Source organism: Solanum dulcamara, chromosome 4, assembly GCF_947179165.1.
Source record: "Solanum dulcamara chromosome 4, daSolDulc1.2, whole genome shotgun sequence".
NCBI classification, from domain to species: Eukaryota; Viridiplantae; Streptophyta; class Magnoliopsida; order Solanales; family Solanaceae; genus Solanum; species Solanum dulcamara.
In genome coordinates this window covers 25,860,382-25,881,810 of record NC_077240.1, presented here as the reverse complement: position 1 = coordinate 25,881,810, position 21,429 = coordinate 25,860,382, and the positions used below count along the sequence as shown (strand labels likewise).

The 21,429-nt window shown below is 36.9% G+C and overlaps 1 protein-coding gene across 1 annotated transcript; it reads right to left on the bottom strand.

Moving 5' to 3' along the window:
* Nucleotides 1–829: 829 nt before the first annotated feature.
* On the bottom strand, nt 830–21,248 carry LOC129887120 (vacuolar protein sorting-associated protein 51 homolog). Its single transcript, XM_055962080.1, has 20 exons — nt 20,859–21,248; nt 15,046–15,185; nt 14,707–14,761; nt 14,463–14,570; nt 13,021–13,119; nt 12,854–12,931; nt 12,535–12,612; nt 11,684–11,821; nt 11,186–11,286; nt 10,987–11,054; nt 7,970–8,043; nt 7,797–7,863; nt 7,158–7,276; nt 6,071–6,337; nt 5,869–5,982; nt 2,627–2,698; nt 2,473–2,523; nt 2,045–2,275; nt 1,790–1,966; nt 830–1,483 (listed from the first exon to the last, which is right to left on the bottom strand). The coding sequence occupies exons 1-20, from the start codon at nt 21,036–21,038 to the stop codon at nt 1,367–1,369; spliced, it is 2,334 nt and encodes a 777-aa protein (XP_055818055.1). The 5' UTR covers nt 21,039–21,248; the 3' UTR covers nt 830–1,366.
* Nucleotides 21,249–21,429: the final 181 nt, after the last annotated feature.

Sequence of the window (21,429 nt, the reverse complement as noted above, 5' to 3'; positions counted from 1 at the left end):
ATATATATAAATGATGGTCGTCAATTTAACCAATTTCATCGCACTCCACGTGTTAAATTATTCTATCCATTCCTTTTTAGTTCTACTGATAAATTTTTGTACAATCTTTAAGAAAAAATCAATGAGGAGTGTAGTTTGACTAATATATTCCTTGTTAATTTGTCAATATTTATCTCTTTATGTGTTTCTTAATTTTAAAATAATAAATGCTAAGGACAACATTGGAAAAAAATAATTAATCCTCTCTCGAGTCTTGATCGTTTAAATTGACAACTATTTTGAAATAAATATTTTTAGTATACATGATAACTAAAAAGTAACGGAGGAAGTATAACAGAATTGCTTTAAGTGACATTACTATTATTTGGAGAGTCAAATAATTTTTTTAAAATATTTTTTGTCTAATTCGAAATTACATATAAAAAATGATTGAGAAATTGATGTCTTAAGGCTAATTTTAACTCATACTCGATGATTTCATTTTTTGTTGGTCACTATACTAAAGTATAAAAATGCATTTTCACTTTTACCATATCTCTCGATGTGAATATATTTTTTCATGTTTTATCCTTAACATTAATTACTTATTTTCAAATAATTTCACAAGACCTTATGCTATAGATCAACTAATATGAATGTTGTGGTAAAATATTTATATTAATAATTATTTCTTAAGGGGCATGCAAATCTAAAGTGGACAAATAAAAGTGAACGAAGTAACTAGTTGCAAAAAGACTAAATACGTGAACAATAATTTGATGACCAAAAGTAGCAATGTTGACAATGAAAGTCAATATTAGCAGTTAATTTGGGGTTTAGGGAATAAAAATTAAACAAATGATCCATTGATTATAATGTAAATGAGGTAAATAAAAAAATTCACAAATTACAAAATCCACTTTACCCCTTCTTTCATTTGGCAAATGCTGCCCCTCAATGAACTCAGTTGCAATGTGATTGGTTATGAAACCAGGAGAGCTGATTGGCAATGCTTCTTATTCTCTATCAAAGAGATGCATGTGCTGTGGACCTATGTTGAATGCTAATCTATAGAGGATTCAGCTGGTTCAACTGAACCCATCACTTTCAACTCGAATCACTTGTACGTATGTAAAAAGAAAAAGAAAAAAGTGAACATATAACATGTTACATCCATTCTAAACTTGTTGACTCTAAATCTTTGAAATCATCTCTGCCTAGAAAGGCTTTAAAGCAAGGTTTTTCCTCTAATATGTACCTAGCATTGAGTGTTATGCTTTACCTATCCAAAAAAAAAAGCACTGGATGTTAAGCTTTCTGATTATGATTGCTGCCAGCTCAGAGTCGCAGTAGCACGATGCATTTGAGCTCCCAGCCTCCCAGATTATTATGAAGTAGAGTTCTGGTCCGAATTCTTTGCCAATTTTGCTTGGGTAAGCCTGTCCAAGATTGCTGGTTCCAGAGGAATGGCATCAAGACAACGTTCAGCAGCAGCAACAATCACCTTTTCAGCAAGAAACACACTGTCACATTTTGCTAGATAATAACAGTTGAAGCATTCAACTTTCAGTAAGTGCAGTGACAACCAACTTAATGATTTCTACTACAAAGTCAAATCTATTAGGGAGAGGGGAAAAGAGGTGGGGAAGAGTTTACGGAGGAAACAACTGATCGATAGCAACTAAGCACAGATGATATGGAACCCTTTAGGACTGCTTGAAGGTGGTCATTGAAGAGGACAATAATATAGGTAAAAGCCCATTAGCAGAGTAGCTGTTAAGTACAACAGGTGTGGAGATTCTGTCATTACCTCATCAAGCAAAAAATCAACAGCTGCTTCATCTTCAGCAGTATCTTTAAGAGCGGTCTTAAGAAAATGAATGTCCAACTGAATTTGTTGAAATCCACTCCGGTTAAAAGTCTGAAGTCGGACAAATTCTTGTAGACTCTTCAAGAAAAGTTTTATAATCGTAGTTATGACTGATTCCTGCAAAGTAAATAATTTTTATTCCACTGTTCTCCAAAATTAGTGCAGGTTGTTGAGTTACAAGCACTAGAACCAAACCTGTGTGTGTTCAACTTTAGTAAATATTTCCATCTTCTGCTTAAACAATTTTGCTAAATGGGACTCAAGAAGCTGACTCCTAGCCTTTTGGGTATTTGATCGTACCAGCCTATCATCTCTCAATGGATTACTACGAGAAGAAGTGGTACTCCCATTGCTGTCTGTACGCCGATGCTTAGAGTGGAGCCCTTCAGGCAATATTTGCTTTACTTCATTAAGGACTGTATCCAGCTGAATTATGATATCAAACAGAAAAAAGTTTAATTTTTCTGCTGAAGTAGTCATATTAACTATTATAGGAGAAGAAACTATAGTGTATATCCTATGAAGTCAAAAGGTGCCATTTTTCTCCCTCTTGGTGCTTCAATTCTTATTACAGAAACCTCATACTGGAAAGAGGAAGAGAAAATGAGAACTGCAAAAGTTACCTCTTGAAGAAGCAGATCAACGAACATATGAACTTCCCTGGGCTCTTTATGCTATACAAAGAGGGAACAAAAATAGAAAGGTAGGGCAAAATTACCACAAGCCATCATCTTGATGCTTACAAGTGATTAGTGTTAGCTGACCATGTCTGCTTACCTTAACCCAATTGGGGGTTGTAAACCTCTTCTTCAACACAATCAAGATCTTTTGAGTTTTCAAGCTTATATACTGAAACAGGAGATCCAAATAGAGTTAAAACTCGGTATTTTGATTAAACTCTAACTATTAGCTATCTACCAAGGAAGGTACATAATAACAAAAAGTATCATAAGCTTCATTTTTGTTGGCATGGATAACAAATACATAAAGAAAAAACTAGCACCACATGCTCAACCATTCAGATCCTTCCAATATTCACAAGAAAAAATGGACAATAGCAATTTAATCTCAGACATGTATGTTTTAATGGACTTCAACAGCTTCCATAATTAGTTAAATCAAATTTTCTATTTACTCATTAATGCAAATGTTGTGTTCTCAATGGTGAATAGATCAACACCAATGTTCAATCACACCCCAGAAATAACAAAATCTTTAGCTTGAGTGAAGAGAGTTCATCATGCATTGCAAAAAGATAATATGAAATTCAAGGAAGTCAACAAAGCAATAACAAGCATAAATGCAAGCCAGCCAGAATTTCATCATAAATCCCATATAATCAAAGCATCAAGAGAATTATGCTCTCTAACCATATAAAGACAACAATGGCATTTAGCAGTTCATGAAAGGTGTCCATTTTTGTCAAGAATGCCACGGTTTATGTATCCAGAGACCAAAAACAACGAAATGAGTAAATTAACTGAATTAATGGAGAGGCACATCATGAGCAAACAAGTGGAACTGTATTGATGGACAAATAAGTAGAATGCTGGTCATAAAAAATAATTATTTGTATTTTAAAAGATACTACAAATCTTGGTTTAATTGAATACTATTCATAATCCTTTTTTTTGTCATTAACTTGGAACTACGTGCAGCAAAAACAAGATCAATATAGTGGTACGTTAGACCAACTTTGTCGTATGGGGCGGAGTGTTGGCCGGTCAAGAACTCCGATGTTCAGAAGATGCAAGTTGCGGAGACGAGGATGCTGAGATTGATATGTGGGCATACTAGGAGAGATAGGATTAAGAATGAAGATATCCGAGACAAGGTGGGAGTGGCCTCTGTGGTTGACAAAATGAGGGAAGTGAGACTGAGATGGTTTGGACATGTAAAGAAGAGATGCACAGATGCCCAAGTAAGGAGGTGTGAGAGAATATCCGGGATAAGGTGAGAGTGGCCTCTGTAGTGGACAAAATGAGGGAAGAGAGACTGAGATGGTTTGGACGTGTAAAGAAGAGATGCATAGATGCCCAAGTAAGGAGGTGTGAGAGATTGGATATAGTTGGTATGAGGAGAGGTAAAGGTAGGCTGAAGAAGTACAATGAAGAGGTGATTAGATAGGACATGGCGCAACTTCTGCTCACCGAGGACATAACCTTAGATAGGTGGGTATGGAGGTTGTGGATTAGGGTAGAAGTTTAGTAGGTAGTTGTGCTTTGACTTGCTTTTCGACAAGTTTAGGCTTGATGGGAGCCTGGGAGCACCGGGTCTGTTGTAGTATTAGTCCTATACATATATTTTCTTTCCAGTTATCACATTTTCCTGTTATTCTTGTTTCTTTTCTTTGTAGACTTTGTACTGCCTTCCTTATTGATTGACATGTTTCACTGTCGTATTCCCTTTTCATATATACTTTGATTTGCTGCACTTGAGTGAGTCTTTCGAAAACAGCCTCTCTACCTCTCCAAGGTAAAGGTAAGATTTGCGTACACTTTACCCTACCCCACCTGCGGGATTGCACTGAGTATGTTGTTGAATGTATTGGTACGTCAAAGAGTCCCTCCAAATGATAATACAGACAATCGATACATGGAATTCAAAGAGATCAAATAGAAAATGATACTTTGATCATAGAACTATAATGAAATAAATGATCACAATAACACTTGGAGGTAAACCTATATACTGTATATGCCGTTTGGTTCTTTATTTCAGAATCTGCAAGTTTCTAAATTATCTATGAATTCAATTCATTGTTTTAAATCACAAGAAGTTCAATGAATCATGCATGTTGACTTTGTGATTGCAATCAATTTCACCCTTTTAATAAGGAAATAAATGTGAAATTGATTGCAATCATAAAATCAACATGCATGAAAAAAGTTAACAGGTTTTCATTGTTGCTTTAGTAGTGTATCAAAAGAAGTACAACAACAACAACATACCCAGTGAAATCCCACAAGTGGGGTCTGGGGAGGGTAAGATGTACGCAGACCTTACCACTACCTCATGGAAATAAAGAAGCTGTTTCCGAAAGACCCTCGGTTTATCAAAAGAAGTAATATTCTGATTTTTAAAACATTAGCATTGGAAAATGGTAACATATATGTGAACCTTATACTTTTAACCTTTTACTGTCCCAATCATTTATCTTTTCAAGGTCATTTACTCCAAAGTTAGCATCACAGGTTAAAGCAGTTCACAGCGGCCATTTGGCACTTAAATTGAGAGGGATGCATTGAGAAGATAGACAGATTTGCTCTAATGTTTGAGAGACATATTTAAGATGAATTTCTTTTGTTTCTTCTTTTATGATTGGAGGACGATATAATTTCATCAGTTCTATGTGTGGTTGGAGTTAGAAAAGGAAGAACAAACTTCTAGTTGTATACTTAGAATTGTATAAATCTTGCCGACACTCTATGAAATTATTATAATTACTTAATTAACGTGCAAAAATTTGCTTCTAGTTACATATATTATCCATTTGATTAATCATGATTCATGAACATGATGGGTAGAAGTTCAATTGAAAACAGAATATTAAAGTTGTAACTTAATTTCTCCAATTGACTGGGGAAATATGAATAATAAATGGAAATGACAAAAAAGTTTGTATGCTAGTCAAAAAATTCATTCCCTGAAAAAAAGAGTTAGCTATGCAATACAGGAAAAATAATTTTTTTGCAACTCGTCATATGAAATAAGAATTTTGGTTTTGCAAGTTCTCAGAAAAACAAAAGAAATGTTGTATTTACATACTGCAATACCTCTCTGTTACAATAAAAGATCTCTGTGGCGGTATACATTTGCAATGGCACAAGTTTATCATTGAAACCTAAATGGGATCAAAGCTACTTAACACAAGCATGAAAACAAGGAAGATTAGACGTGGTAAACTTCCGCTTTAGAGAAAATAAACTACTCCATACACCTTTAGCAAAAGCTAACCAGTAAAACAAATAACAAGATGTTTGTAGAAGTAAGAAAATGTTCAGAATCTAGATACATACATGCTGCAAGAATTCTTCACCAGCTGATCGAAAGATGCGACAGATTTCTGCAGGAATAAAAGCTGGACTATTTTCATAGCCCCGAGTCCCACCACCAGAAAAAGAAGATATTTCCTGAAATTTAAAAAAAATAATCAAAAAGCCCATTTAGATGGCCCATATCAGGTATCTACACTGAAGTACCAATCAGACAACTCCTTGCCTCAGTGATTCTGGTAATGGCATTTTGCTCAATGAAAACGGAGAGTTGAGCCAGTAAGAGAACAAGCTCAGGAAGTACTTTATCACCCTGCATTCCCTCCCCAAAGGTTAGATCCTGATTAGCTGAATCTTTCTTTCCCGAAAGCACGAAAAATTGATCATTCAGCTTCCTGAAGAAGTCCTGAAATCCTTCTCGCACCCACTCAATGATCAAGTCTGTCAACCGTGATAGCACTTCCAAGTTTTCATTAAGAAGTCGACGGGAATCCTGTTATACGAAGAATCAAAGTACAAGTACAATAAAGAAAACAATTGACTGGACAACTGGAGACTATACTCTGAAAGAGGATATGCTGAAATCATGATGCTAGTTTTACCCCTTGCTATTTTCTGATTTATACCCTTTTCAATTTTTTATTTTCTTTTTGGGAGGTAAGCTCAGCGAATTTCGCAACAATTTTGTTCAGTTGAGTCACCTTTCTGATATTTTTGGCAAAATTAAAACTGTCTGTCAGTCACTTGAGATCAAAACCAAGTGGCCAGTTATAATAGCAAAGACCAAAGTAGGTCAGTAGATATATTGGCAGAAAAATGTTAATGCACACTCATTTCATGCAGTAACATAACCTCATCAGTAAAGACTTTGGTTCACAGTAATCCACTATTCCAGAAGCTCTAGATGCATGTCAAAAGAACAAACCGCATGAAAGAACTCTCTTGATGTTACTGATGCATGGTTCTTACCTATCCCTATTCCCTTGTAAAACAAAATAGTTTAGTTCCCAAGGGGTTAGATAACTGTTTAGCTCCATTCATAGGTTTGGCAGCATCCTTTTTAATCTTTTAGTTACACGCGTTTCTACAATTCTTACTTAAATCATTCTCTGGGTAGAATCAAATAGTGAAAGAAAAACAGTATCGAGGCCAGGGTACGGAAACGATCAACAGATACCAACTACTTTAAGAACCATTCCCAGTGAAAACTAAAAATACATCTTTGATAACCTATGAAATCAACACAAGAATTATTTGATACAAGGATTCACAAGAACTTCTTAATTTATATAAAGCCACAGAACTACTTTTACCAGCAAGGCATCCATGCTGCCTTGAACTAATGCCTTTTTGCTGGTCTCAAGGGCAGACTGCAAAGGATACTCTTCTTCAACTACCCCCTTTTGATTATCATGGACTTTTACAAGAGCATCTGCCAATTTAAAATAAAGTAAAGCAACAGTCAAACTCAGAATAGCTTAGAGCTCATGTAAAATAAGTGGTTTGAGAATGAAGGTCATTTTCTATGAAGGAACTAATTTATCCTCCAAAGGTAGTTAAGATTTTGGATTATCACAAATAATATCATAAGCGGGTAGTTACATCTTGTGCATTAAGTTCCGAATGCCAGATGATATAACATATAAGATAAGGCCTCAGACTTCTGAAGAACCTCACCAGTTTTTATCCTCTAAAAGACAATTATCTTCTTAATAACCTTTGCTAAGTCACATGACTCACATCATGATTAACAAGCTCCACTTAGGACACAGTAGCTATCCAAGAAGAAATAACAAAGAGGTTCTGTGTTTATTTTGTGCAAATTAGTAGTTTTGTGTTTTGCACATCCTTCTTAGAGATTCCATCACGTCTCGTAAACCTAAAACCTAACAAATCTAGTTTGTGTCAAATGTATACTTTTTATCCGGAAGTACCAGTTTAACAAGACATACCTGAAATATCTAGCAGAAGCTGACTGAATCTGCAAGCAACATATTGTTTGATAGCATCATGAGCAGCCTGAAACCAACAGGATTTATCAGATATTCCAAACCCATCACTGTATCAATCGACCACAATCGAACAACATGAATCCATAAAGTGGTAATTTTCTATTGTAAGCAACCTCAAACGTAAAATCACGTAGTCCGGCCTCTGGCAGCACTTCATCCATCAGAAGCACATCTCTCCAAATTACTCCTGAGGAAAAATTGGGTGCAAAAGAATAGTTTATTATCAGACCAAAATTAGCATTCATTAAATGCAAAAGTGGTGTCTACAAAGAGCCAGAGTTACCAAAGGCGAAAAGGTAGAAAAGCGAGGTGCAGTAGGTTTTGAGTGCAAAGCTTAAATAAAGAACAATTGGTGAATAAAGGTCCAGAATAAAGAAAAACAAATAGATATATATGAACACACAGATCAATCAATAACCATCAATAACTAAGAACACAAACAACAATTACAACAGTATAAGAATTGAGACACTGTAATTAAGAGAAATATATCAAGTTAATAACATAGTCGATCAAATTCAAAAACCATTTTATATTCTGATGTAAATGCAGAGATGCACTCTGATTCAGATTTGTTTTTTTTTTTCATAAATAAAGATTTGCAGACTGATTTTCTGTACTAAATTTCTATTACCAACACCTAATTAATAATTACAACCATAGTCATCCATAATGTTCCTAATCAATCAATATACTCCCTTTGTTTCAATTTATTTGTCCGGTTTTGACTAGGCATAGAATTTAAGAAAGTAAAAAAGACTTTTGAATCTTGTAGTCTTAAGCTAAAGAGATGTAGAATGTACTAAAAATGTTCTTTAATTGTGTGATCTTAAATATGTCATGTGTAAAGATAGAATTAAGAAATTTCCACAAAAGGAAAGAGACATTATTTTTTAAGCGGACTAAAAAGGAAAGTAAGGCAAACATATTGGAACGGAGAGAGTATAATTTTCTTGGCTTTATTGTTTAGTGCTGCCTCCTAGTGACCTATACAACAACAACAACAACATACCCAGTGGCCAGTGTGATCCCACAAGTGGGGTCTGGAGAGGGTGGGGTGTACGTAGACTTACCCTACCTTGTGTGAGGTGGAGAGATTATTTCCTATAGACACTTGGCTCAAGAAAAATGTTTCCAAAAATAGTTTGGCAAATACAAAGGTAAAAGCTATAGTGAAAATACTGTAAAAAAGAAAAGTACTAACATTAAAGTAGTAGGAGATAACCCAAGTAAAAGAAACAATAATAGTAATACAGTTGAAGAATAAGATAATAATAGAATAATAATAATAAGGATACTGATAAGTAGAGGACGAAGCAGACAAGGTGCTCAAAGCTAGACCCATGCTTTCCCACGGGCAAGAGAGAAAACATATGACTACCTAATAACCCTCTACCCTAATCCTTGACCTCCATGTTTTCCTATCTAGGCCATGTCCTCCGTGAGCTGAAGCTATGTCGTGTCATGTCTAATCACATTTCCCCAATTCTTCCTCAGTCTACCTCTACCTCTCATTAGACCTATCATTGCTAACCTCTCGCACTTCCTCAATGGGGCATCTGTGCTCCTCCTCTTTATATGTCTAAACCATCTCAGTCTCACTTCCCGCATCTTATTCACCACTGAGGGCACTCCCACCTTGCCTTTTATTCCTAATCATCTCTCCCTATGACCTATGAGCTTGATAATTTTTTGACATTTCAAAAAAAAGGCGTTCATTGACAAGGTTTGTTGAAGAACACGTTGTAACACCTTGGCGTCTTTGCTGAAGCACCACCTAATCTAAGGGAAGATCCTAGCTTGCATTGCATCTCACTTTTAGGTTCAAGCGCAACTTTGACAAAACCCTGAATAACTAGGTTAGAGTAGCATTTTATTAGAATTTTGTTGTGCCAATTAGAAAAGTTAAATTCACACACAAGACAACACCAAATAAAAGAATCAGAGCTAATCGAGGCTTAAATGATCCTCAATAACAAGTGAAAATTGAAAGTATCAACTAGAAAGGATAACTAACCAATCGGATCTGTGGCGCAATGGTAGCGCTCTGACTCCAGATCAAAAAGGCACCCAAGGGTGTGGCCTAGTGGTCAATGAAGTGGCTAAGAGCCATGAAGTGTCAGGTTCAAATCCCAGCAAAGACAAATTAAACATTAGGTGATTCTACCTATCTGTCCTAACCTTAGTAACTAGTACCAGTTGCTGGTGGGAGGTGGCAGGTATCCCATTAAATTAGTCGGGGTGTGCGAAAGCTAGCCCGGACACCATGGTCATCAAAACAAAAAATAAAGGATAACCACAAATTCTTCAAAGTTTGGTCATTTGTTTAGCCTGGTATTATTTGCTTTTTTTCTTGTCCTTCTACATTCGCATGTCATAATATTTCCGATCCCAACTCCAGTCAAAGGAAAAAGAAGGCAATATCCTCCCTAGAGATGTGTTGCAGCCATGTTAGGATCAATATTTCGGGAAGGAGCTTTGCTCGTTTGGTATGCGGGATGGGATAGCAATTCCATGAGATAAATGCAGGATTATTTATCACGCATTTGGTTGTGGGATAAGGGATGGGATATCCCATTGGATGTACTAAAATGGTGTGATAAGCTATTCCAAATAGAAGGTGGATAGCTAATCCGATGGGATATCCTTGTCTATCTTATCCCGCATACCAAATGAGCCTTAGAGTTCAATCTTGAATAAACATCATTCTCCTTCCTGATATGACAAGTCAACAAAATTTTGCCAAAAAATAGGAACAACAATAAGAAGTACAAGTCAAAAAGGACTAGAGCTGCATCGCAAGTTGGAAGATGGTAAAATGGCCTACAGTGCATGATTATTTATAGTCAAATGAGAGAAGTAACAACAGTTTGTGTTGACAAAAAAGTAAAGAAGCATATGAAGAATTTAAACCTTCAGCCCTTGATCCTAGATGGCTAAACTAACCAGGCATAGAGCAGGTTGAACCATGTGTTTTTCTCAAGTGCTAAACATACATAGAAGATGGGAAATGGTAACAGATAATTATGGTTCTGAATCCCTAGAGAAAGGCCAAAGCGGACCTAACATTGAAAACAAAGTAAAGATTAACACTACATGTGATGCTGAAGTAAAGGTGAGTGGAACTTACGCAACATGGCAACAAGGTCTGTTGAAGAGACCTGCTTTTTGATGTGCTGTTTCGTGGCTTCAAAGTGCCTAAAGTTTTTGAAAGACGTGCTCTGTTATACTGATCAAATGTATAAAACTAATGCACAAACGATATCCAGAAAGCAAGATCAACTCCAGCTGTGAAGGGAGGAGAGAGGAAAAAAGAAGTGCATACATACTTTGTAGCTAACTCTTTTGCAAGCCTAAAGAGCTGTTGTTCGGAATCAGGGAAAATAACTCGATAAGCGCGGACAGCCTCAGCAAATTCACAAATAGAAGCCTAAAGTTGTGAACACGACAATTTGTCAAGCACAGTCAGATAACTGGAAAGGAGAAAATAAGTGATAACCCAAAAGGTTTCTGTCAGAAGCATTTTTAAGCTATCATATCTGTTCTCTTTTGGTATTGCCAGACTGACAAAAATCTTTTTTTTTTTGAGTGTAAATATGTGATACCGGCATGAGTGGACGCCACCTTTCTCAATGACAGCGTTCTCTTTCATACCAATGTGAACTCATGTCTGATGAAGTTTATTAAATGTTTATAGATGTTAGAAGTTCTGGCCACATTGTGCATATCACTGCTACATTCATAGATGTTAGAAGTTCTGGCCACATTGTGCAAATCACTGCAAGCATAGAATTTCCAAGCATATCAAATATATTGCTTTGACATACCTCATGAGCACTAGAAGAAGCTGATACAGGAATCCCACCAAGGCCTGATGAAGCATATCTTATTTCCTTATATTCTAGATGAAGATCCACAAGGAACTGTTCTAACTTTTCAAAGAGTTGCACCTTCAAATTATTAACCTGCAACACAGACATATAATTCCAAAGTCAAAGTCAGAACAACAAGACAATTGAACTTCCAGCCTTATATTGCACTACAAGTCTGAGATGCACTCAATTTTCTGTTCCTCAATGCACAAACTTGAATAGTTATTCTCAAGTTGTGTCCACCAGACTGAAGACCAACTAAGGTGGGTTTACTCTTTCTTTTTATTTCTCTCTTTTACCTTTGAGAGAAATTATTTTTGTCACGAGCCTGCAACATGTTCCATGTTCTGCGACCAGCATACGAAACAGTTATAGTTATCCCTATCCCAAGTCTCCAGCTATAGTAATTGGCCTCACAATAATTGAGCACTTCTGGTTTTTGCTTTACAATTATTTGACATATTCTTGCATTCTCCAACCTCTACTTGGAAAAGACAAAACAAAAATAAAAATGCAGTGATCTGTGTATATTACACAGAAAGAATATTCTAATTTTGAGGTGTTGAAGAGTGTGTTTGTGAATATCATGATCAAAGTAATTGAATTTTCAAAAAGATAAAGCGACTGTGACAAAATGGGAATGAGGGAACTTTTTACAATACATATTTGCTTCAATAGAAGTAGATAGTGAGTCTTATGAAAAATCAAAGAATTAATCTCAAATCAGTTCAAGACCAAAGTGAATTATGCACCAGAAGACAATAAGTAGATGAATCTGGGGAGAAAGGGAGAGGCGTGATACAGACCGGAAAATCTAATTGCTTAAGGAGCATAACAGCCTCTGCCCTGGCTTGTATGGATTCAGAATCTGAGAATACCTTGCCCTGAAAAGAAAACGAAAACTAATATGCATCATAAAGTCCAATTCACTAATTTCTTGACAGCAAATCCAAATAAGCAGGGTATATGTCCAGAAAATTGCATTCCCTACTTTATATTTTTCCTCTGCTCCATTAAAAATAGTCAGAGGGATCTACGTGGTACGTAGGAACTAAGCAAACACTATAACTTCCTCCACCAAATAAAGTTTCCACCCCCAATCAAGTAATCGGAGCACTTACAGACCTGCAAGGCTTTGCTAATGATAGCAATTGCTTCCACTGAGGCTCGTTTGCAGTCTAGGAATGAAGAGTCCCCATATATCTAGCACCGATAAATACTGTCAGCAAAATTTATAAACTCAACTATATCATGAAAAGGGAAAAGGTGTGGACCCAAGGATACTTACAAACCTTGAAAATGGGCATGGCTCCTATATAGTATTTTACTGCATCAGCATAGGCTTCTGACTTGATGCACTTTGCTAACCTAGCAGGTAGATCGTATATGAACTGTTCTTTTCCAAAGAAGAAGAACTCCGTGTCACTCAATCATAGATAGGAAGTATACTTACATTACATGTAGCAGAATAAACATAAAACTGAATTTTATCTTGTCAGCAAACAAAGTGATGCGATGAGACTGAATCAAAAGTCTATACCACTGCCAAATAATAATGCACTCTCTCCATCGCTATTTCTATGATATTCTTGTGATTTTGGGACGTCATTATATGTTTGACATCATACCATTTCTATACAACTTTATCAACTTTTAAGAAAGTACATTAAACTATTCAGATGTTAAATATGATATGATATTTTCTCTCAAACTAACTTTTCAACCATTTTACTTTATTGTTTCTTCCATTATACTAATACTAATACAAAATAATAACTAAGAGAATTAACATTTTAAACTCCAGTCAAATAGAGTTATATAAAATAGGATCGAGGGAGTAGTGTGTTATTCGATTAACATCAGGTACAGTTTACAACTTCATCAATCTTTTCATTGGCAATCACCTCTTCATACCCCTCTTACAATCATGCCATCACGTACAATGAAAAAATTAACTAGCTTCAAAGATCAGGCCAGTAAGTATGAATGGTTGCTAATTGTGTTCCACTTTCTCATCAGATACGAAACGGCATATCACTTTATTCATTACATTGTTAAGAAAATGGACCTTGAAACTAGCTGAACCCCAAAAGCTAGCTCATAAGGTAAAAATTGTCTAAAACTATATAAGGAGACAACAACTTATTTCCCCAACTAATGTGGGAACATGCCCTTGCCCTCCCTGTACACGACATGCCCAGGCATGGCAAACTAGAATGTGGATAACGTTGGGGACCAAGACTTATAGTTTAGTGGTATTAGTAGGACCTCCCATAAAATAGGGTGGGTTTGCTTCTCACTACCCTTTCCCTGATCCCCTATGTAATTGGGGAAAAAGTTATCCAACATTGGAAACACGATTACATGAATGTAGCTGCTTTGATACCATGTTAAAAAAGGCACATTTAGTCTAACTCAACCGGAAAGCTAGCTCATGAAGTGAGGAACTGAGGATTGTCCAAGAGCATATGAGAAGGCATCAGTCCATTCTCTCAACCAATGTGGGAGACTCTAACATACAATTCACTGCCAGTCACCATCTAATGCCCTTCAATCATGAACATTCCATAATTAACCAGTCCAGAAATCAGTAGAGTAGAAATGGAAATGACTTCTTTCTTTTTTTCCATATTCAAAAAACAGAAAGATTCACTCAGTTCTGAAAAGTGCTATATGAACACCTGCAGAGATGCAGCGAATTAAAATCTTTTAGATTTATACCTCACTTTAGTACCTGAACTTTCCGTAGAAGATTGCGGGTCCGATGCAATTTCTCTATGTGCTCTCTCTTTTCAAAAAGAGAAGTATTAACCCCATCACTTCTAGATTGAACAGACATTATCTGCAAGTAATTGAAAGAAATCTAACACTTCCCACACAATTCCTTTTCATCTTTTACTTCTTGGGTCAAAATTAAAACAAAATGAAGCAAGTAACTAGTTGGACAACTAAAGAAAAGAAAGAAAGAAACTACTAACCTTTTCAAGAAGCTGTTCCATATTTGTTTCCATGCCAACAATATTGTTCTTCATCCTGAAAAAGCAATCGCTAAGTGAGTTCTGAATCAACATGCCAAAGGAAAATACGACCCAATTGTGATATCAACGTATGATCTGAGGTCAGGCATAACAAGTGCAAGAAACTGACAATGTTACTTCATTTCTTCTGAATTATTCAGGACCCTTGACACATCCAATAATGTCATAACAAGCTCACCACACTAGGTTAGAATTTAGCTTCAATTGTACCCCAAGTGTCTGCCACTAACAGGATGAAATAGCTCATATTTTACAGGTACTTTCAAAGAAAAGGTTTACCTTTTAATAGCATCTGTGGCACTTACAAACTTGTTGTAATTTTCATATACCAACATCTGCAGGTCGGTATCCAGATTCTTTATCTCAGTAGCCATATCAACATGCCTCTGAAGCAGACCTTCCAAATTGGACTTCTGCACCTATATATTCAGAAAAATCATGTTATCTAGTCAATCTTTTCAAAGACACTAGCATCATTATGAGAATAGCTCACTCCAGGACAAAAGAGTAAGATAAATGATAATGTCTCTGATAAATATTACGTAAGCATGACGTGTGCGCACCAGAAGTCTTTCAGAAGAGCATATTAAGTTAAAGGCAAATAACCATGCTCTACACTTAAGGTTTTGTGAAGGAGCTCAGTAAGTGTGTTTATGTACCTTGAGGTACAATCACAAGCAGCAGCTTCCACTAGTTAGTTGGTTAGTGGTTAGGGAGCTAGTTATTTCATAACTGTAATTAGTTTTTAGGCTAAATACGCAGGATTAGTTTGTTAGCAATTTGCACATAGTCGGTTAGAAGGTCTTAGCTGTCATGAGCTGTCAATGTGTATATATGCAGCATTCTGCATTCAGTTAGAACTAATGCAAGATACTTTCACAAACAATGTGTTCTCTCTTTCTCCCTACGCCCAATGCATCTTCTTCTTCTTGCATTGTTGGCTGTTAATTGCAGAGATTCAATTACTTCAAATGGTATCAGAGCCATCGCGAGTCCAAATCGAGGGAATTGCTTTCACATGCAGTGAAGAATTCGAGGAATTTGCGACTCATTTGACATCTCTATGATTCTAGATTTTCATGGCGACTTCAGAAACTGTTGGAGAGGTTCAGCAGCTTCAGCAGCATCTATGACAGTTGATTATCATCATCCTCTATACTTGTACCCCTGAGATGCACCTGGTTCGTTATCTGTTGGAATCATGTTGACTGGATCATCTAATTACACGTTGTGGAACAGAGCAATGAAATTGGTCTTAAAGGGCAGCCCGGTGCATTAAAGCTCCGCTATGCGCAGGGTCCGGGGAAGGGCCCGACCACAAGGGTCTATTGTACGAGCCTTACCTTGCATTTCTGCCAGAGGCTGTTTCCAAGACTGAACCCGTGACCTCCTGGTCACATGAGCAATGAAATTGGCCTTATTGGGAAAAAATAAACTAGGATTCATCGATGGATCGATGGAAAGAGATCACTATGCAGGAGATTTTGGGCAACTATGGGATCGCTGCAATGCAAATGTGGTTTCATTGATATATGTGCAATGTAAGTACAGATGTACTTGGTGGAGTTCTTTTTTGTTCGAATACTCACTTAATTTGGGAGGATCTCAGGGAAAGGTTAGATAAAATCAACAATTCTCGAGCTTTTCAATTGCATAAAGAAGTTTTTACCTCTGTTCAAGGTGTTTCTTCAATTTCCGTTTACTATTCTAGTCTTAAGGACTTATGGAATGAGTATGATTCGATTATGCCCCCACCTTCTTGTGATTGTCCTAAGTCGAGAGGATTCCTTGAGCATTTACAATATCAAAGAGTATTACAGTTTTTGACAGGACTAACTGATAGTTAAAGTCAAGCTAGAAGCCAGATCTTGATGATACAGCAGGTTCCAGAAGTTAATCAAGCTTATGCAATGATCAATCAAGATGAAAGCCAAGGGATTGTGGCAGGAACAATAGAGTAATGCATGAGCACATGAGTTCCACAGCTATGTTCACTGCAAGGAATGGTAGTAGTGGTCAGAAACAGAAGAAAGTCTCTAATACCAACTCCTTCAGTGATTTCTGTCATATGAAAGGGCATGTTAGGAGTGATTGCTGCAAATTGATGAAGTGTGATTTCTGCCAGAGTGCCATCTCACTGAACATGTCAAGGAAGATTGATATAGGCTCATTGGCTATCCAGCAGACATTAAACGCAAGAAGAGAGCCAATGGCAGGTAGCAACTATCTGTTTGATTATAAAGATGCAGGTCAGCAGGAGCTTATGTATTCCCAACAGCAGTTGATATATCCACAGCAGCAGGGCAGATCCTCTCAATGTTATATCCCAAATCAGCATCAGCAGCAAGGGATGATGCCACAGCCTATGTTCACTCCAAACCAACATCAACAGCTTCTCCACATGATCAACAAGTCTAGCAATGGAGATACTCATAGTGGTGCAAGTGGAAGTGCTAATATGGCAGGTAATTAATTTTCAGATAAGGAAGCTTCCAGAAACAACCTCTGTACTTTCATGACGTAGTGGTAAGGTCTGCGTACATTCTACCCTACCAAGACCTCACTTGTGGGATATCACTTTCACTGGGTATGTTGTTGAAGCTTTTGTGAAATGGATAGTAGACACAGGTTCTACTAACCATATGATAAGTGATCACAAGCATTTACAAGATGAAGTTTGAAAGAAAATGCATGGCAAGTACAACTGCCCACAGGTGATTCAGCAAGAGTTTCACGTTGAGAATTATCACCTAGGAGGAGGTGATGTCCTTAAGAATGTTCTGTGTATCAGCTTCAAGTTTAACCTTATGTCAGTTTCTAAGATGACAAAAGACTTGAACTGTTGTGCAACTTTCTTTCCAAATTGTTGTGTGTTTCAGGATCTCTTGTCTGAAGGGGTGAGGAAGATTGGTCCTCTACATCCAGTGCTCACAAGGAGGGAATAAGGAAGCTGAAAAAACAGATGCTTGGCTGCAACACAGCAAGCAGATGCAGTCACGTGGCATCAAAGGATGTGTCATGTACCAATGAGTGTTTTGAGAAAGATACCTTTGTTCCACAGTACTAGTAAGACTAAGTCTTTTGCTTTGAATAACACCAATCCTAAGGATCCGTACGATTAATTGTGGATCTAAGACAACAATAGAAAGTGTGAGGTCTGTCCACTTGCTAGACAAACTAGATTTCCTTTTTCACATAGTGTTAATAGGACTGCTTCCATTTTTCAGTTGTTGCATATGGATGTTTGGGGACCATATAGACTAGAAAGGTTTGATGAAATGAAGTAATTCTTGACTATTGTTGATGATCACTCAAGATGGACATGAATTTCCTTAACGGGGCTCAAGTCTGATGTACTTGTTTTGTGAAAGAATTTATTTATTGAGGTAAAAACACAATTTGGAAAGAAGGATCAGAGGGTGAGATCTGATAATGGAGGTGAATTCTTCAATCATGGTTGAAAGGAACTATTTCAGAGTTGTGGTATCCTGCATGAGAGATGTTGTCCATACACACCACAGAAAAATGGTGTGGTAGAAAGGAGACATAGGCACATTCTTGAAACTGCAAGGGAAATTATGTTTCAAGGCAGTCTGCCAGATAGATTTTCGGGATTAGTGTTGAGGCTGCTGTGTATATATTGAATAGAATACCTTCCACTGTGTTGAGTGGTAAGTCACCATATGAAAATTTATATGATAATCATAAACCTCCTTCACTATTACAGCTGAGGATCATAGGTTGCTTGTGATTTGCCACAAATCTTACTCAGCAGGATAAATTCAGCCCAAGGAGAGTGACATTGTGCTGGTTGGTTATAGTGCATTTCAAAAAGGCTACAAGTTGTATGACCTTGCAAACAAGATTTCTTTGTTAGTAGATATGTGGTATTCACAGAGACAGCCTTTCCTTTTAAAGGAGGTGTAACAGATCAACAGAGCAACACAGTGCCACATGATATATTTTTCTATGATGATCTGGTTGCAGCTCCAGATTCTGACTTGTTTGTTATTCAGGAGGGACCTCAGGTTGAGACACCATCATCCCTTGTGGCACCTTCCATTTCATCTGTGGATACTGTTATGACAGATCAACCACCAGAAATGATGCCAGTGGTTGACAGTACAGCTCCTCCTGAGATTGTTAGAAGATCAACTAGAGGTTCCAGACCTCCTATTTGGCACAAGAACTATGTGACCAAAGCAGATTCCACCAGCTGCTTGTACTTCATTGCTAAAACCATAGATTGCACTGGTCTATCAGCCAAGTACCAAAGCTTTGTGTCCAAATTTTCAGCAGAAGTTGAGCCTACTAGTTACTCAGAAGCTGCTATTGATGAGAGGTGGGTGCGAGCCGTGAAAGCTGAGATACAAGACTTGGAGGACAATAAAACTTGGAAAATAATGACACTTCCCAAGGGGAAGAAGGCAATAGGCTGCAGATGGGTGTATATAATTAAGTACAAAGCAGGTGAAGAGATTGAACGATTGAAGGCCAGGATGCTAGCAAAGGGATATAGTCAAAAAGAGGGTCTAGATTACCAAGAAACCTTCTCACCAGTGGTCAAAATGGCCACTGTCAGAGCAGTCATTTCACATGTTATAGCTAAGCAATGGAAGTTATACCAAATGGATGTTTACAATGCCTTCTTGCAAGGGAATTTGTATGAAGAAGTATACATGTCTGTCCTAGAAGGTTTTTGTGACAAGGATGGCAACACTGGACAAGTTTGCAGGCTATTGAAGTCATTATATGGCTTAAAGAAAGCTTCCGGGCAATGGAATATCAAGATCATTACAACCTTGACTTCATCTGGTTTTCACAAGAGACTATTATTTGTTCACAAAGAGGGAGGGTGACAAAACTGCCATAGTTTGGTGCATGTAGATGACTTGTTACTGACAGGGAATGATCATGCCATGACTCAGGATACTAAGGAAGCTTTATACACAGCTTTTAAGATCAAGGATCTGGGAGAGCTTAGATATTTTCTTGGGATTGTGAAGGAGCTTAGCAAGTGTGTTGATGTACCTTGAGGTACAATCACAAGCAGCAGCTTCCATTAGTTAGTTGGTTAGTGGTTAGGGAGCTAATTATTGTATAACTGTAATTAGTTGTTCGGCTAAATACGCAAGATTAGTTAGTTCGCAATTTGCATATAGTCGGTTAGAAGGTCTTAGCTTTCATGAGCTGTCAATGTGTATATGTGCAGCATTCTGCATTTAGTTAGAACTAATGCAAGATATTTTCACAAACAATGTGTTCTCTCCTTCTCCCTACGCCCAATTCATGTTCTTTTTCTTGCATTGTTAGCTGTCAATTGCAGAGATTCAATTACTTCACATGTTCTATGCCATTTCTTTAAAGAGTTGCAACAGTTGTATTCCCAGGTAGATATTTTTTTTTCAAAAGTAAAAGTATGTTTCCAGGTAGATATATGTCACACCCTCTTTTTTTTGTTATAAGGTTACATAAATGTGATACTTAAATGCAGATAAGTACATCAAAAGACATCTTGTCAATCGTATTAAAGGGAACTATACTATACAGAGATTATGAAAAAGAGGATACACACTATTGAGAAAGGGGTCGCTATAACCACCTTTCTCAGTACTCTTTCCATTCCAATTTATTCGGCAGTTGTCCACTTTTGCAAATTTGTACAAGCAAAGATGCAGTGTGAATCACAATAAATGGACTAGACATGGGATCATAGCATGCTAGTACAGGGAACTATAACCCAAAAATGGGACACTGTAAAACCACCTCCTATAGTACTTGCCCTAATCCAACTTATGTCACTCTTCCATTTCAGAAGATTAGTACTACATCGAAAGAAAAGACTTATTATGAATCATAATAAAGAGGACTCAACATTGAATCATAACATGGTAACGCCTTTATGGGGGAACTATACCATTATGATCTCAAAAAGAGAATACATGCTAAGGAGAAAGTTGCCACTATAAACCATCTGTCACAGTAATCCCTCTATTCTTAGATATTTTACAACATAATGCATACATCAAATGACCGTCTAAACTCACTATAAATCAAACACAGTGAAGCAAAACAATAGATGAGAAGCATACGAGAAGGTTCATGTATTGATCGACGTCGAATGTGGTGGTGTTGATGGTGTCCAATGTAGCGAATCTGGAAGAAGCATTGGGCGTCTTTGAAGGAGAACTGGGGTCAGGAGAATAGAAGCTTGATAACAGATCTCTCATTCTCTTAGCTTTATCGTCCATCGGCACATCATCTACACCCATTTTTGTTTCAGAATTTGACAGTGAAAATTTTCAAACAGAATGACAACAGTGCTCTTCGTCTGCCAATTGTGATTTTCGACTGAGAACTCCCCGTTGGAAATGTGGATTGACGCTGAATCTGATAATTTCTGATTTGCTAATTCAATCCCCCTTTAATTTATAGTTAACGCTTTACAGGAGAAAGGGCCCAAAATAGTAGCTTATTTTTGGTTCAAATCTTTGAGTTTTAACACGGAAAACATTGATTTTTTCCACCATTTCATTTATGAAATGTTCAATTGACCTTTTATATATTTAGTAGAAATAATAATTTCATGCGAGAGAAGTTAAGAAGAAAAATACCTTGTTCTGTTTAGTAGAAATATTATTGTTGATATAATTCGAGAGGTCC